At 40.6% G+C, this 19,103-nt stretch overlaps 1 protein-coding gene across 3 annotated transcripts in view; it reads right to left on the bottom strand.

The window, feature by feature from the left end:
- Positions 1-19,103, bottom strand: part of VPS13D (vacuolar protein sorting 13 homolog D) — a 95,931-nt gene that overhangs the window by 23,557 nt on the left and 53,271 nt on the right. For all 3 annotated transcript variants that reach the window (XM_014257260.2, XM_014257258.2, XM_088066601.1), the window contains 4 exons: positions 18,711-18,807; positions 16,966-17,114; positions 14,335-14,469; positions 13,826-13,993 (listed from right to left, as the gene is read on the bottom strand). In XM_014257260.2, coding sequence (XP_014112735.2) covers positions 13,826-13,993; positions 14,335-14,469; positions 16,966-17,114; positions 18,711-18,807 — 549 coding nt within the window. The remainder of the gene's footprint in view (positions 1-13,825; positions 13,994-14,334; positions 14,470-16,965; positions 17,115-18,710; positions 18,808-19,103) is intronic.

Raw genomic sequence — 19,103 nt, 5'->3', positions numbered from 1 at the left:
GAGTGGGAGTCAGGCCACACTCATGGCACAATGTGGGGAAATCCCTGACAGGATCCCCAGCTGTGTTTAAAGGACAGGTGTCTGCCAAGGAAGGCGGGAACCTCCCTTGGAATGGAAAATAAGACTCACTTGCCTCTGAATTATTATAACTGAAGTTACAGGGCTTTCAGGCAAAGCTATGGGCAAGGAATAGCAGTTGTTCCCGAGTGTGTGTGTGCAGCCAGACGAGCAGGGAGCAGCAGCACAGCCGCAGCCCCGGCCGGCTCGGGCGCTTCCCCTGGCGCAGTTCCGGGCACGGCCGGCAGGGGCGCTGCTGGCTCCGGGCCGGGCGGGGCGAGGATTCCCCCGCGCCTGCAGGGGGCGCTGTGGCGGGGCCGCCTCTCCACACGGCAATGGCGGCGTGCCTGGGACGGGAAGGGATGGGAGAGAGGCTTTGCTTCTTCACAAACCCTCGGCAGCCGAGCACGGTGCCCCTCTGCATGGCAAAATGGGCTGCAGCAGGAGCCTCAGAGCGGCAGGCTGGAATGGCAGGGGTTGGTGGCAAACACAGTGTAGCAGAAACTCCACAGCACGCGCTGCGGAGGTCGGGCGGACAGGAGATGGCGAGTTAAAGCAGACAGGAGATGGCGAGTTAAAGCAGACAGGAGATGGCGAGTTAAAGCAGACAGGGGATGGCAAGTTAAAGCAGACAGGGGATGGCGAGTTAAAGCAGACAGGGGATGGCGAGTTAAAGCAGACAGGGGATGGCGAGTTAAAGCAGACAGGGGATGGCGAGTTAAAGCAGACAGGGGATGGCGAGTTAAAGCAGACAGGGGATGGCGAGTTAAAGCAGACAGGGGATGGCGAGTTAAAGCAGAGAGAAACCCAAAGCAGCGGCAGAAAAACAGCATGGCGGGGCAGCAGCAGCCAGGCTCCTGCAAACAGCTGGGAGACGTTCCCTCAGAGGGGCTCGGCGTGCCAGGGTTTTCCTGAGGCACCTGAGCTGATGGTGAGGGCCCTTTCCAGTGAGCTCGGGTGTTGATGAGGTCCCAGCTCAATGGCCGATCTTACAAGCAAAGCCTCACTCACTGTAGGAGAAGCAGTAAAGACAGAACTCCATGGTGGCGGTGAATTCTCCCCTCAGCAACCACAGCACAGCCATCTCCCCTCCGATCCCAGAGCAAGAGAGAGCAAACAGCCAAGCCCAGCACCTCAATCCCAGCCAAAATCTCATGGTATCTCTGCCCTTCCCTCAGCCAAGAGGGTAGCCAACTGCACCCTTCTCCCTCCTCCTCCCCCCAGCACATAATTAGTTTCTCTTAAATATTGTCATTAAGATCTCTTAGACAATAAATGGAAGAAAATTCCCTGAGAGAAAGAAAAAAAAAAAAAAAATCATAACCTCCAGCAACTGTCCACAGGTACCAAACCAAAGTTCGGGGGAACCCTGAGTGTGTGTGCGGAGTAATTTCACTCCTTACACTTACCTTGAAAATTTGGGGGGGGAGGACTAGAGACATGCTCATGGATAAAAGGGAACATTATGTCCAAACAGGATTTGTTCTGAGAACTCTGACCATTGCTGTGTGCGAGTCAATGAAAAAGCACCAAATAAAAATGATCTATTGTGATCTGCTGACCTTTAGTCTGATGTAATCAGATAGAAACCAGAAGCTTGGTGGAAGGAGGGAGGCAAGAAAAGGAGACAGAAAACCTGAAACCTTGCTTTGTATTCAGGGTATTATGAAAGAAAAGGGCTCCTAGAAGGAATTTCCTGGAATACTCTCCAAAAACTATCTGGTTTTTGATGATGTGTAGTTGGACACCTCCTGTACCACTCAACTACTATCAGCAGTCCTATCTCTTTTCAAGAAATGAACAAACTTCATCCTCTCCACCCTTGAGGAAGGAAAGATCATTTAAGGCTTTGCTGCAGCTTTGACTGGGGCTGGGAATGCACTGAGTGCCACAGGAATGTCAAAGACACTCGGGGTGCTAAAGTCCCTGGTGTCCTGCATGACCACAGCTCTTCCAGGACAAGGACTCCACTGTGTAAGGACCAGCCTATGTCTCATGGACCATCTCCTCTGCACCCCAGCAGATACAGTAAAACCCCTCTGTGGCTCAGGTGTGCACTGGAGGACAACTGAAACCTGCTGTGAAACCCTGAAACACGGAAGATTAAAAAAACCAGACAAACAGTTCATTTGTGGACCCAGTGCTACGATGAAGTTCTTCTCCATTTTCTGCCGTTTCTTCCAATGTTGTGTTTCTTTTTCACTAATGACACAATGTCCGGGTTTGAAGCACTCCTTTTCGGCTTAAAGACAAACCAGTCCAGTGGCTCCAATTATCTAAACAAGTTGATTTTAACAACAGGGATGAAAATGAAATCCCATGACCTTTCTTGTGACTTGATCATATGGAGACTAAACAGAGCATAGTGATCATGGACTGAGTTGCTTCTGACCTTGTTGTGAACTTAATGTAGATGTTATTTTTAAAAAAAATTAGCCTAGAAATACAAACTGATCTGAAGCTATCTATGAATCGCATTTAAGTTTGATTTTTTCCTGGAAAAATACTTTGCTTATGAGGATTAGAATAGTTGCTATAAAAACTGAAAGGTTCAACAGGTCCTCAAAATTTAAACCTCATTACAGAATCTCTCAAGACCTGAAAATTATTTTTCAAGAACACATTTTGGAAGTTAAATGTGCATAATTGGACAATCAGCCAGAAGGAATAAACCAACTTATTGATGAGTATTGGTAATCTCTCTTTACAGCTTTCCCCGCCCCTGCATCCACACTTTCCAGCTTCAATACCCCAGCTCTTCCTGCAAATACAATCCAGTCTTTTCTCAAATACCCCTTCCTCCATGACACAGTCTGACACCAAATTTTCAATAGCAATCCTGTTTGCGTGTAGATAGAATTTTAATGCAATGTGTTTTTCTTAGTAAGGAGGAAAAAAGAAAAAAAAATCCCATGCACATAGTTTAAAAGTCATCTGTAAACCCAAAGTTAAACAGGGACATTTTTGTTTGTGTTATTTAGAAAATAGCACTGAATTACAGCTGTAAGCGAAACAATTTAAGGATTTTGATGTACCAAAGGTTCCACGAAATGTTTCCATTTTGCCCTGATTCAGGTGACAAAATCTGAACTCAGCACACATTAGTTACAAAACATGAACTTTGTGTTGAATTACTTTTTGAAGCACCTCCTACCCCCTCCCCTGGGACATCTTGTTTCCTGGCCTCATTTAATAAAGACTGAAGCCAAACTTTTGTCACCATCTGCACCATTTGTACCCAAACCAAGGGGTTTCTTCAGTGAGCACAGTGAGTGGGTCCCTCCTGAGCCACTTCCAGCTGGGACCAACCCCTTCCTGCTCCGCAGTGCTGTTTGCCAATTAGAGGTGAAATGCCAGGGAAGATAAATCAAGGGGAGGTTCCACAGGCATTAGCAAGTGATGGGAAAGGCTGCGGGGCAATGGGGCAACTCACCCTTTCTGTGTGAGGTTTAGAATCATATTTGAATAAAGATTCAGACTGTGCTGTCAGAGTTACCATCATTCCTGATGTGAACCACACCTAGATCCATCCTTATCAGCCACTATAGGTAATACCACCTGAAATACCTGCTGGGGATCACAACTTGACACTTCTTTTTAACTTTTCTGTGTACCTCAGAAATACTATGGAATGATTTCTTAAGTCTGTTTCACCTAATAGGATTGTATCTACCTATACAATAAGGAAATTAAAGATTTCCAACATAAAAAACCCCAACTAACCGAACACCTGCACAACACCTCCTGCCCAGTCTGTCTAGGTTGTAATCACTGTATTGAGAACAAGTTCCTCAGGCACTACCTAAGGATCAGAAAACTAAGCAAGTATTAGTAATTTAAACATTTTAAGTCCAGCTTAAACTCTGAAGCGGGATTTGAACAAGCTGAAGCACAAAAGCAGACCTGCCTTTTCCCCTCCATGTGTCCTGCTTTTAGATGCCTCCTTTGTGGAGTGCAATATCAGCTGCTGAGGTTGAGGTTTCAAGACTTGTGAAAGAGCAGAGATGGTGCCTTACTGAGCTGTTAACCCGGTCACACAGCAAATAGGCTCCAGATAAACAAAGGTGACACCAAAAGTGTGACCCACCCTTGTCTTCCTCAGCTTTTGTTAATAAGGTGTGACCTGATAACTTCAAAGCCTACTCAAGACCATGTAAATGCCAACATAACTAAACACAACAGTCTGTGGAACAAACATGAAACTAATCAAGGGACTTGTAAAAACCAGTTCCTTCTTCTCTACCCTAATTTTCATAATGAGCTCTTTGTCTACTTGATGATGAAAAAAAGAAATTAGTCACTTGGTCTTTTATCTCTGCATTTTTCCCATTTCAGACATCCTTTGCCTTGAAACAGAACTGCAAACCAATACATTAGTTTCAGCTAAGGGAATTTAGCTGCTTCCAGACCAAAAGGCCCCCAGTGTTTTGGATGAAGCCAGGCTGCACAAGGCACACATAGAAGTGAGTATTTTACTTGTCAACTTGACTTCTCCAAACAGAGGGGAACAGGAGCCTTCCAGACTACTGATTAAAAGCTCTGTCATTTCAGGTACTTAAAATATTTCAACTTATCATCGGCACGTATTGTTTAATGCTTTGCCTTTTCCATTTTGCCTGGACAGAAGGAGAACCCCTCCTAAAAGCCCCAGGCAGCTGAGCATTCGTTCACCTTCATTCACAAGACACCCTCTGCCTCCTCTCACCCTTTCTGTCCCCAAAGCAGATGGTTCTTCCTGCATTTTCCTTCTACAGAGGGACATTGATATTTTCTTCCAGGTCTACACTCTAAAGACACCTGGATCCCTGGTTTCTGCCCCACACCAGCTCATGTATGATATGAAGCTACTGACTGATAACATACTGCATGCAGAAAACATCCCCCACTACACTTCAGCCTGCTGTAAGATAAACTCATCCTCCTGAGGAGGGTGAAATAGGACATTTTCCTCCAAATCCCAGCACATTACGCTACTGTGCACACTGTCTTTGGACAAGCATGCTAACCACTCTTCACAATCACTGAAGATGTTATTGCAATTCTGCAAGCCCAGGGCATGCTTGGCTCAGCTTCCTCCTCTGTAGACTCAAGTAAATCAATGATTCATCATTTTTTTTTGTTTTACATTTACACAGAGGCAACAATCAATACTAACTATTCAGCAAGATCTGCAAAAGCAGATGAAATATTATCTGTACAAGAAACTGATCTATTCATGTTTTGGGTTATTTGGCCTTTTGTTTTCCTTTTTAAAGGCACAGTAATTAAGGAAGTTTTACCACAAAAACCTTTTACCACTGACTACATATCCCTTGCTGATTTAAGCAATAGAAGAAAAACAAAAACACCCATATACAGTGTTTGTGAACCAAAGCCGGTGCCAAACAATGAAGGCTTATGGGGCACAAAAAGAATTCAAAGCAAATGAAAACTGGACTTTGGACTGCTTGTTCCCTCTAAGCCAGATGCATGAAGCACACAGCATGGAAATAAGGTTTAAGTAATCTTTTTAAGTCTTTTTAAGCTCTTGGCACTGCCTGGTTCTCTAAGGACATCCCAAAAGGATAAATACACAATTATGACCCGAGTCCAAACATTCCATTGTAATTCTAGCATCAGAGAATGGTACATCTACAAATATTATTGACTGAGCAAACCAGAACATTCCAAGATGGAATGTTAAGAGAGAAAGTGATGAAATTAAATAAAACTTCTGTGCAAACCTCACAATGAACTGTTGTTTGAACCAGAAATCACAGACCTTATTTGGTTCACATCTTTGCTTTGCAGAACTCATTTAGAGAGGAGTTCAATCCTTCATGGTCATTTGTGTTGTAGCAATATCATTAAAAACCACCATTATTTCCTACAGCTCTACAACCTGTCAAAGGTATTTTAGAGGAAGCCAATTTTTATGCTGATGTCTGTCAGTAAATTACAACAGTTACAAATTAAGCATTTGCCTACGGAGGCAAAAAATCCTCACAGTGTACATGTTCCAGGCTAAGGAGACATATGCTGCTAGAATTTGTGGTTAAAAAAGGTCATCCTTAAATCTTGCTGCTATTCTTTGGAAAGTGCAAAAATCAAAAAGCTCTGCTGGATTCTTGGATATACACAAGGAGTGGGTGCAGTGGGACAGATAAATTTGTCCAGTAAATTCTGCAGCTGAAGTTTCCCTGTTTTTACTGCAATGTCTTAGGGTTGATATGTAATATATTTCTGTGACTTACCATAAAAATAACTTTTAGAGCAGCTTCTTTGCTCATCAGTACACACATTGTTATAGAGTGGAAGCAGCATATATTTAATTTTACTGGCCATCAGTAGGCATAGACAACAAACACAGCTTCCTACCTTCCTATCCCTGTGGTCAATGGTGTGTTATAATAAAATGGGATTAAAAAGTGAAATGGTTGTATTTGAAAACTTAACAGGTGTTTGTCAGGTTTCAAAGGCCTACTGGTCTGAAGCTGTTCCCCAAAATACTTTTGCCATGTCTTCGGTCAGTCTCTTAAGAATTACTTGGGGCATTTTAGCAGGCAAGATCGTGAATTCAGGTACATTTATATGCTCTAGACTTTTACATTTTCCTTTACACATCAAGACAGACAAAGTCAATTCTTCCATCCAGTCCTAAGGAGAATGGACAGTTCAGGCTGAGCCCCCAAGGCATTTATAACCCAGCCAAGCTGTGCAGAGAGTCCTGGCACTCTGAACAGCACCGACACACTCTTCATTTAGAAAATACTAAATCAGCAAAAAGCGATAATCAGCTTCTCGTTTTCAGAGCAACATAAACTTTGACCCTCTCCAAATTACTGACAACCACGAGGAGCCGACAGCTTTTCCCACTGAACAAACGTGTTCCTTGAGATTCCCTACAGCATTCCCCACCCCTATTTATGTCATATGCCCAAAGTAAAGGCGCTTTAATTAGCTCACATCCCATCGTTAAGCGAGTTTCCTAATGCATCCTGACAAGGGCTGCTGGCGGCCGCGGGAAGCCGTGGTGGGCCGGCAGATTAGCCGGGTATCCCGGGGGAGCCCCGCTGCTCCCGGCCCGCCGTGCCCCCGGGGCTGCGCCGCTTCCCCCCGGGACCTCCTGGGAAGCCGCAGCAGCAGGTGCCCGCTGGCAATAGTTTTGTGTTACAGGCCTGAATGAGTGATCCCTGCAGGAACCGCCGGCTGTTTTCACAGACACACAAGGCAGTCAAAAGTCCACAGCATGAACTTGGAATGACCCCAATTGCGGAGTCACTGGCGGGTTCATCTGGAGGACAACTGTGCTTTATTAAACAACTAATACTCTTAACAGATAATTCCCCTCCCCCCAGCCTTAACTCTTACCGAGCCCCAAGGTCTTCATGTTTGTTTATTTTTGGGAATGGAATTATTTGCCCTCCTTCACCCCCTTCCTTAAACCCCTCAATATACTGAAAAACAGAGAAAAAGCCTGAAGAAATTCAGTACCTTAAGTTAATAGGTAACAACAAAGTATTCAGAGAGGCCACATTAAGTTTGGTTTTAACATCATCTTTACCAGCTTCCTTGATTTTGATTTCCAAAAGCATTTCCATCTGCACTAACTGCACCACTTAGGCTCTTTCCAGACAATTTCTTTTTCTGCCATGACCACCTGTGATCACAGCTGGGATCTGAGAGAATCTCCTGTTTAAAAACTAACAGGCTTTCCATATTCTACTAGATATTTTGAAGGAAAGCCCATGAAGAGACATTAACTGGACTTGCCATTTTGTGTGGGAGAATAGTGAACAGCTCTGAGCTGTTTGGATCTCCTGGTACAGCTTGGCCTTCTGCCCTGGACATAGAAACACTATTTTTACTCCTCAAGGATACACAGCTAAGGAACTTCAAGTTTAAGTCTGTACTATTTAACATTTTCTTCTCAACTCTACAACTTTAAATAAGCAGTTGGGAGGTGAAGTCAGCCATTTATCAAGACTGAAATGATGAATTTCAAACTTACACACCATTTTTTCTCGTTCAGATGCTAATGGTGATATATGGGATAGATGTGCCTGTCTGCCTGACATGTAACCACTCAAAAAATGCAGGTTAAAACTAAATTCCATTTAATCTTTGATAAATGCTTATTTCTAGTGTCACAGATTATGACTTGGCAACTCTTTGCATACCTCATTTTAAATTCTCCTTTGCTCACTGAATTCTCCAGTGAGTCAGCAAAACAGGAACAGTGCATTTTATTTTACATGAAAATCAGCTGGTAAACCCCTTCAAAATGAAGCTCTAGAGTGGGTGTAAAACTTAAAGCTCTCTAATCTCTCTTTTTTTCAATTGTCAAATGGTCACCTGTACATTTCTCTATCCAGCTGTGCATCTCCATGTGTGCAGTTGCTGCATCGTTACAGAACTCTCCCTGTCAGCTGAGCAATTTCTCCTGGGTAAGGCTCATTCGAAACTGCCACCAATGTGTCAGTTTGCTTTTGAATGGGTACATTTAGGACATTAAGTCCACATTAAATCAGTTCTTCCCACAGAATATACCACCATTTCTGTTCAACTTACCCACACCCGTTTCTCCACGTAAAAATACACTGGATTAAAGTGTGTTCACTTTGTGCAAGAAGCTTTGTAAAAGAAAGGCTGAATTTAAACCAAATTGAGAAGAAAACTTTTAACCTAGATGCTGACCACACACATTTTATCCCATGGTACAAATGAAAACCAGGAAGAAAAAAATACTACTTCAACTGCTCAAAGATGATTCTTTATCCCAAAACCTCTTTCAAAGATACTAATTACAGATTCCAGATGTTCTACACATTAAAACTGACACTCTCCATGGCTTTTGATTGCCACTAATTGGTCATAAAACTTGCTGTTTTTTCAAACTGGCAGGAAATGGGGAAATGGCCTCATCTGTAGTGTTCCTCCAGTACTCAACATTTCTGCCTGGGAATTTCAATTGCTTTCCACCTCACCATCTGCACATTTTGATACAGATTCTCACTACTCATGTGAACCTGCATGAGCTGCTTGTCTGTGGATGAAATGCAAGTTAAACTGCAGATGATGATCTGCAGTGCCACCAGGACAGGCTGCAGAAGCCTCTGCACTACACTGGGAAAGATAAAAATTACACTGAAGAAAACACAGAAAAAGCTACATGTGACCCAAACTGTATAAATCACTTTTGAAATAGAAAAAATTATGGTAAATGCTGCTAAATCCCACTACTTCAATACCTCAACTGCCATTTGTAAGGGATGACCACCAGCTTTCCGGAAGGAAAACCCAAATTCCAATCTGTAAGGTTGCCCAAAAAGGTGACATTTATTCCAGCCTTCTTCACCTTTATCCAGTGAGACTGACAGCAACCACACACATTCTGCTCTTAGGAATTAAGGAAAAGAGCCAGGAATCACACAAACATCAGGAACATATAGAGTGGTAGGACACTCAGCAAACTCAGAACCCAAACACCACCATGACCTTTCTACAGCATCACTTGATGATTCTGTTTTAGACTCTTCTGAGGAAAATACCACCATGTATTTCTTTCTCAGGCTTCATATACAAAAGCTTTTGTTAGAAGTTCCCTGACACCAAGGTAGGATTTTACTTTCACTTACTTCCTTGGCATTTTGAGCTAATGTTGCTAGAGCTGAACTGCAGTTGCTCCAAAGATGGGAGAATGGCAGTTGTTCTTGCTTCTGAATAGTATCAAAAAAGGAGTGGTTGGTTAAGTGAACTAAGAAACTTTAAACAAAAAGGAACCATCAGCTTTCATTGTTTTAGAAACCTTTCTGTTTTGGGTGGAGCCTGCTCAAACCGTATCTTTCTTCTGTGCTCTGCTACAGCCACTTCTTTCTGTATTTACTGCCAACTTTGTTAAAGTTAACATTCATGCAAGTCAAACACTTGTTCAAGATTTGTTTTTAAATAATCCCTTTATTACTTCCTCTTTATTTTCCATTCAGTTATCTTTATCTTCCTGTCACTGCCAGCCAATTGAGATTCTGCTTTGATTTCTCTTGTAAGAAGGGTTAAAACTCCCATTTTTCCCTTTGTGTTGCTTTCATGCTCCTGTTCTACAAATGCCTCCATGCCAAGCACTCACCTGCAGCATCCTTACTAATCTTAAAGTTTTCTTACCTGGTTCTAACACTTCACCTCTTTTCCTATCTCCATTAAGCACCTCAGCACGTCTGCCATCAGTCTGAACTCGGCTGAAATAAATAGATGGAGTGAAAGTCCAGGGCAGAAAGGTTCATCAGCCATAAAAGAAAACCAACACTCAAATGCAATTTGCTGCAACTCCCCTCTAGGGAAGTTTTGGCATCTGAGGTGTCTGTCTCCCAGAACCCTGCGTGCTTCCCAAAAACCTAACGGGAATGCAGCTGTGACTGATGGTTTACTTCTCCTTAAGAAGCCTAATTAAACTGGAAACTTCAAAGTTCAATATGAAAATTAAGCTCTTTCATGAAGTTCATTGAATTCTTTTTCTCAAGAGGAAGGGAGGTACACACCAATTATTTCCATCTTATATCACAACCTCAGAGTCATAACAACTACACTGCTATGTGCTCATAATTCCTAAAAGATAAGAATTCATGGTAGAGGTAGAAAGAAATCAGACACATTAAATACAATATTGACAAGTTGTGAATCTTTTCAATCCTTTACCACCAGGAATTTCATTATCAGCACAACACTTATTTGCCAGTAATAGATACAACCACACTTACTTTTCCATTTGGAGAACACAAGCTACAGAACAGTTTTGTTCAGCTGCTAATTCAGTGATCAATATTCATTTCTAATTGAAACACATCTGAAGAAACAGGAACAATTTAGGATTTAGTTCTATCATGCCTAACGGGGGAAATAAAAAAAGTGTGGATGCCAAGAATGTGAGACATTTCTACGCATATGGCAACTATAGAAGGCTCCATTCAGAGGGAATGAAATTCCCTCTGGTGTCTATATTTAGGATCAAAGAACTTTTTAAAATACAGAACTTGGAATCTCCAAGGGATAAAAACTACAAAACTGTCTGTAGTGAACTTTATTTAACCTAAGGTTTTGTGCCAATTTAAATACACTGCAGCTCTCCACTTGAAAGAAGGCATTACCCACTGTGTGCTCTGAAATGCATGGAAAAGCCATTACAGGGATAATCAGCACAACTATAAAATAGAAAAGCAATAAAATGACAAAACCAGATACAACTCCAATAGCTTACTTCTCGATTCAGTTCAGCAGTGTTACTTTTAAAGCCATGATTATAGCATTACTCTTTATTTATCTATCTATGTACTCACACCTTAATAGCTAACTCATCTTAAAATCTCGGATAGGTTTTTATTTTACACACTTCGTAAGTCAGGTAGTCAAACAACCAAAATGGAGATTTTTCCCAGCCCTCAGTGCCTGTGCAGGACACAGGCTCCTCTAGTTTTGGCTGCTTTAGGTACCAGATCCACAGAATAAGCTGCAAAGACAAGAGCCCTCTGTGGCACAGCTGAATCAGGTGAAAAATTATGCAGTGAAAATACACTTAAAAATACCTTCCTGGAGCACCAGCAGCAAGATGAAAATGACCTATTGTTTCAGTTCTGTTTCTCTTGACTAACTCAAATTGTTTTTTCTCTCCTCATAATTTTCTTTACATACTTTAGTACTTTACATATCCTAGACACATTCATAAAGCACACACAAGGTAAAACAGAAAGTAAAACACAAATTTCTATGTTGTACCATGAACATAACACATCCCAAACTGTACTTGAAATGCTGATTTTTTTATCATATGGACATTCCTGGCTTAGTTTTCAAGCAGATTTAAATGCCTAAAAGTAGTGCAACACATAAGGAAGAATTCAACCTGACTATCTGAGTATTTTTTACCATTGTCTTCTATGCAGCAGAATTACGATTCAACCTTTGGAAGGAGGTACATCAAGGAGCTCCAAAATGTACTACTAAGCCTTCTTAAATTATGGATTTCTCTCCCTGTTCCAAAAGGACAAATACATAAACCATATAAAAAGCTTTGTAAAGGGAACTGTGTGAGACTTGCATCACAGAGACATTTCTGATATACCAAGGAGAAAGAAAAAAAATACCTGGGAAGACAAATAAATAGTACATGGGGTGATTTTCAAAGGTATAAATGGGAAGCAGGCACTCAGCTCCTGTTGAATTTTGAAAGGAGTTCAGTATTCAACTGCCCTTCTGCCTTTGAAAATCTTCCTTCACAAACCCCTTGGTTACAAATGACTCCAAAGTTCAAAGAATGACCTTGCCCTTGTGGGAAACAGAGGAAGGCTCGTGCCTTTTAAAGGAAGATTTATGAGACTGTTGCTGCAGATGTGACTGTGATGAGGAAACAACACTTTATAGAAAGGAAACTCTAAAGAAACATACTCTATTGGGTGGAGTGGATGGGTCACCAGAGACTACAACCACGAGGACAAAGCATGGACAAAAGTACTCCTCTGCAGACAGATACAGCTGCCTTCCACAGCTCAGCAAGTCCTCTACCAGACTGCTCATATTTGCAGTGCTGAGAATTACAGCACCACCTGCTAGGAGATTATGGCAGGAATATCAATATAATATTTTGTTTGAATTTCTTGGAATTGTGCAAAATAGGCTAATTCTGCAAACAAAATAATTTTGACAGAGAATGTGCATGTTATCTTTCCTCGTGGCTCTGCTCTCTGAGTCAGACCCAGCTCTGCACTTAGTGATGGGCTAGGTTTGATAATGTTAGTCTTGAGCTCTCTGTTATTATACAGACTCTGCATTTCACATCTTCTGAATCACCTCTTTTCACTAAGGAGGGGAAAAAGCAGATTTCCTTGTATACAAATAAGTGGGAAAGGTTGTTAAAGGATGAACCATGACAATACACAGGTACAAAGTTACCCATTAGGAAAATGATAATAAGAGAAATCAAAGAATTTTCAAAAAACCAAACTTACCAACATGTCCTTGTGTCAGAACACCATTACTGCAGTTGTACCCATGAAGGGGTTCATGCCAACACACCATGTATGTAATAAAACATTTCAAGAACATGTTTGCTAAGTGTCAAGTACAGCACCTACCATGATCCAAACTGCTTCCTATTTCTGACTCCTGCTTCAGATCATCCCTCTCTTGGGCACTAAATACAGTTATTTTCACTGATGTAATTGAATTCTCTCAGCTGTTATCATAAAAGTCAAGAGCATGTTCACCATGTAGAGACTTTGGAATTAAACTACAGATAAATACAATGCAATCTAGAAATTCCTTATGCTGTGTGGCACAAAACCCCCCCAAACCTCAAGTGTTAGCATAATAATTGCTATTCACATCAGCTTAATCACTTCTTAAAAATAACAGCTAGCAACTCCTGTTATACTAAATAACTCCTTAAATACTCCACCTTTCTCTAGTGCTCCTTCTCTCAATGTAGATTATATACATAATTTAACACAGCTTTGTTCATTTGCATGTAGGAGAAAATTATTTCTCTAAATGGTCAACTGTTGATTCAACTTGCAAGTATCTGTACAGCAATAACAGGGCTTTGAGTGGTCCACTGATTCCAGTTTCTGGCATCCCTGGGATGTACAGAAAGCATTTAAGAAAAACAAAATTACACTTCAAACACCATTTTTGCTATACAAACAGGACATAAAGCAATTTTTAGCATGGTCAATAGTTCTATTTGACTTCTTGCCTGTTTTTTGCTTATTATTATAGCAAACTTTAATATCACAATTTTTACCTTTGCAGCAGAGTTTGATACTCCATGAGTGACATTTCTGATGAGACCACCCACATTGCCATACTTTATAAGTCCAGTAACACCTTCTGAAACATCATTCAGTAGACCCATAGGGTTGCCTAGGAAATCCACAGAACCTAGAATCCTCGCTGCCTGACTCAGCAGCTCCTGTAAAATCAAGAGGAAGAATGATGAAGTATTTCTCATGGACCACATTAACACCACCAAGGTTGATGGAAAAAAAACCAAAACAACATCCCACCCACAACAGAAACTTATGCCAACCCAGGTAGGTTTACTAGAGGAATCAATATAGAAATACTAGTAAAATTAACAACATTTTCATCTTAAAATGCAGTGTATTCTTAGAATTCTTCTGGGATACTACTTCTCCATATACCCAAGAAGCAACACAGCACTAACACTTAATAGCCAGGAAGGAATTCCCACATCCTCCTCAACCAAGAGAAGTTCAACCTTTGCCACAACATAATCTCTATCACACTGACCTCCTGGAAGTGTTTCAGAATGTCATTAATGATGAACTCCTGAGTTTCATATGGATGGACCCGAGTGAAAGGATCCAGATTAATCACAGCATCTTCAAATCGGATCAGAGGGAACCCCAGTGTGCTTTTCAAGGCCTGAGTAAATAAAAGATATTGCCATTGTAATTGTTCTCTCCGCTTCTCATTCACAGCATCCTTTAAATGGGAAACAAACCAAAATTCTCTGAAGCTGCTGGAGTTCTCTACCCTGCAGTGTGGACACTCATACAGAGAACAGTCACCCACAAGTCTTTTAATTCTAAGCATTGGTAACTTTTTAGCACTTCATTTCTTTAGTAACTCAAGAGTCACTAAATTTCCAATGCAATCTGTTTCCCACACTTGATATAAATATTTCAAACCAAAATGTGTCTAAGATTCCACATGTAACTTTGCTATATTGTGCTGATGTTCAATTAACTCCAACCCTAAATGAATTTCCTTGACAAAACTGTCTATCTTCCACCCTGATGAACTTCTGTGAAGGGATTAAGTGTCAGGATGAACTGGAATAACATACATAATTTCCTGTAAGACTGAGGCTCATTTCTTAACATTATGTGGTCTAAAGAAATTCTTTAAACTAGCTTTTCCCATTATTTTTCAAGGAAGAAAACTAAGACTGTAATTAGCTCATAGGCCATCTGTACTTTGTACAATTTATACGTAAAAAAACTCATTTAAGGTGGACAAGCTATACATTAAATATAAACACACATAAATAAATTCATTTTGGAAAAAAAATTATAAGGAAACTAATTTTTTCAGACAGAATGAGGCCCCTTCTTCTTCAGGTCTTGATAATGGCATCTGCCCATTCACCAAGAAGGCAAGAAGCTTCAAACTGATGTTTTATCATTATACATTAATCACCAAAGCTGCCTGGTATAAGGAACACGAGATTTTGTGCCATCTGCAGGCAATTAAGGCAAGTTACAGGTCTGAGTTAAGTTTGCAAGTAAGAAAAGATCTATTTATTTTTTCAGTAAATGGATGACCAACCAGAGTAGTCCTCATTATTCACTTGGGTAGGAAGTAATTTCCTGTTTAACTATCAGGTATTATATAAGGCAACTTTGTTAATACTGGTACCTAATGAAAATAATCTGTCTACACCAAATTACCAGACAGCCATGTCCAAGCCAGAAACATTAGAGGTAGTTAGAAAAACTTCCACAAAGGCTCTACTGTGATAATTCTCTCCCTCCTGCCCTGAACTCTCCTGTGCTACAGAACTGAATTGAACTCTTTCTGTAAAAGTCAATATACAGAATATGCAGGGACTGTTAACATTATGGGGATAAATGTATATGCCAAGTTTTCTCTTGGGAAGGCTGCTGGAGGCTGCCAAGATGGATCCATGTGCAATCCTATACCAAGGGTGGTAGGGAATCCAAACAGAGCAGTGCACAGTGCTGGGTTCTTAAAGGCCCTCCCCACTAGCTCTGCTTCCTCAGTCTGCATTTCAGCTAATGGAATTACAAGGGTTTTCACGTTGAAGCTGAAGTGCAACTACACATTCAGGACACTGCTGCTATTATTTAGTGGTAAGGAATATCACATTTCAGGAATATTATAGTTAGGAATATCACAGCCAAAGAATATCCCAGCTAGCTACTGAAGTGTCCTAGGCACAAAGATTCAGTAAAAAGAACACAAGAATGTAGGGCTGGGGATCTTCTGGGTTATCTTGGTAAGACTCCATGACAGACATTCATTACACAACACTAAACTTCTTGAGAAGCTTGCTCATCATGGTGTCCTTAGTATCAAGGACAAAAAAAGCCCAGTTGGTGTCTCAGTTTTGGTTTTTTGAAAAGAGAGCAGTTCAGTTACTGCACAATAGGGAGGGGTTTTTATGGTTTGGTTGGTTGGTTTTGTTTCAACTCTCCCACTTCGGAGGCAGGTGGTTGTATTAGCTCAGAGAGAACTGAAGTATTTCTGACTGAAATGGTAAATTAATCATTTTTTCAAGTGGCAACTGACTGCTGCCACTTCAAAAATGTCCAGGAAGGTCCTAACACACAATTTGGGAACACTGGATGAGATTATGTTCTGATCGTATTCTGGAATCCCTGGTTCACTTACCAACTGTGCCAGATTAATGACCATATGAAAAAGACCAGACTTCTCACCTATTTTAAGGTCCTACTCAATCTTGTTTCACTTTAATTTTCAACTATATTGCACAGTGATCATGCGAATTCTCCAATTCCAATGAAACAACATTTTTTTTTTAATAAAAACACTCAGAGTTGTCCTGTATTTATGCTCTCCACATTGAAGAACTTATTTTATGATAGTAATTCCCCTTAAGCTCTTTACACTTCCATTATTGTAACTAAGGTCCTTTGTAAAGCAGTGAGTCATTAGGCCCAATTGGCTTTGCTTCAACTGAAATTACAAAAATGAAGGACTATTAGAGAAGAGACTGGAAATTATGCTAATCAAACGTCAGAAGTTGCTGGAACTTCTATTATTTTTAACTTGGATAGTACAGGAGTAAATGGAATCTAAGACTTATCAAGTTAAAGCATCTGTTCCCTTTTCTTCCTCTTCACTGGAAGCCCGCTCTGGGAATGCATTGTGTACCTTGAGATCCAAAGGGAGCTTGTTGGAAGTGAAGACACTCAACTTGATTTGAGGCATACTGATTTTCAGATTTTCAAAGTAGTATCGTTTTTGTGCCCCTGCTTGTTCAACAACCTTCTCATGGAGATTTTCATCATACTTTTCGACTTCTGCATCCAGACAAAACACAGGAATTAGAACCAATTAAAGATAAATAAATATGGGGTTAGGAATGCACACTCTGTTAAGAGTTAACAATCCTCTGCACAAATAAGAAGTATGTGTGACTGCTGGTGTAGCCAGCAAAATTACTCATGCCTTGTGACACGAGGTTGACCTCTCTTTGAGGCTCAAGAATTTTTTTCAGATCTCTCTGCATCTCTAAAACCTGTTATTTGAGCTTTTAATCTCACTCCTATTTTCTCTTTATCAGCACACAGAAACAAGGAGATAACACATGACTATGCAATGTTCCTACTGTGCAGTGGTGCTCCTGCAGTCTGTTTTCCTCTCTCTACTTTCTCTGTAATTCCTTACACACTTAACTAGGAATATAATGTACAAAGCAAGCTTTCAAATATTCACTACATAATACACAACATGCCTACATGGAAGACATCCAATAAATCAATTTACATGAATGGTGACTCAAATTTGGTCGACATTATCAGGCTCATGTTATTTGTAAGAACACCTGGGTGCTGTGAGGAAGGAGGGCAAAAGACAAAAAGTGACCAAGTCTTATGGACTCAGACTTATGAACAATAAAACATGCCAATTCTAAATGAGAAAATTATTTTTGTCTGAATCTAGGATGACATCAGCAGATAAACTACAAATAACATATAGTAAGCAAGGAAAAAAAGAACAAAAGGAGCAAGGTAAGCCAGAACAAAGGGGAGATTAGTTAAAAGGCTTAGAGCAAAATGCAAAATTTTTACTTCTTCCTCATCACAGGAGATCTAAGTTTGTAAGTCCTCTGTGAAATGCAATCCTGTTATTTTTCCAGAGACAATTCAGAGGATACTGTGGATTAGCAAGACAGAACTCTGGAGCACCATTTGTAGGCTTGGCCCCATTTGGAATCATGCCAAAAATAGTTCTTTTCCTGTGACAGTTATTATGTAACAGTACACAGGCTACTGCATAATAGAAGTGACTTTTTCAATTGCCACTCCAAAACAAACATTTCAGAAAGTTTCCAAAGCACAGATAAACATTAAAATAGGAGGATTAGAATAGCATCTATGAGATCAGAAGATTGAAAAGGTCTGTCTTGCCTCAGTGAATGAAAGAAAACTTACATTACAATTAAAACCAGGGGTATGGATGCCAACACAAAGGTCAGACAAAATTTTCTTGCAGTGAAGCAAGAGGAACTGCCCAAGGAACAAATTAACACAGATCCCACTTCCAGCCCTCAGTTAAATAAACAAACTAAACAAATCACTAAACAAAGCGGCTTTGCTAAATTAATAACACAATTTCTTTTAACCCAGTTCAGATGAATACAGATACAGGAACTGAAAATGAATAATGAACTTTTTCCAGAGACAGGCTGTATGTGGGCCATCACCTGAGCTCTGCAGCAGGCACCAACACCCATCAACAGCTTCACAGGGGCCACTGAGGCATTTCCACCTCTCTTCAAGAGTGGGAGGTTCCACACAGCCAAGAGTGTGCTGGTGTTTTCTACTTATTTTATATGCAGAGATCATAACACTCCTGTACATTGTAAAACTGGGCTGTGCAATTTTATACCACACCTGATTCCGACTGGTTGTAGCCAAAGAAACTCAATAGCTTCAGAAGTAGTTTCTCCTCAATTTGAACTGTGAACTTTCGGGCAGTGATCATCAGATGCTACAGAGATAAAAAAAGTCTCAGTTTACATCATTAACACCAGAAATATAATCTATATAAGCTGTTAAAAAGGACAACATGCTCTATTTCAATGGAATATTTTCACTTTCATGGATTTGTAGCAAGACTCTCACCTTCAAAATGTCTTTGGTAGCTTTCTTCACTTCAAGTTATCTACAACTATTGATGATTATTTCAATTTTCTGGAAGACATTGTGCTTTATTACCTAATCCTTACACTTTAAAAACTTAGGTGCATTTCCAACTCTAAAATCAGCTGCTTTTCAAAACAGAGT

Source organism: Pseudopodoces humilis, chromosome 24 (genome assembly GCF_049639895.1).
Source record: "Pseudopodoces humilis isolate 2021_Gansu_Grassland_sample_001 chromosome 24, ASM4963989v1, whole genome shotgun sequence".
Lineage (NCBI taxonomy): Eukaryota > Metazoa > Chordata > Aves > Passeriformes > Paridae > Pseudopodoces > Pseudopodoces humilis.
This window is presented reverse-complemented; position numbering and strand designations above follow the sequence as displayed.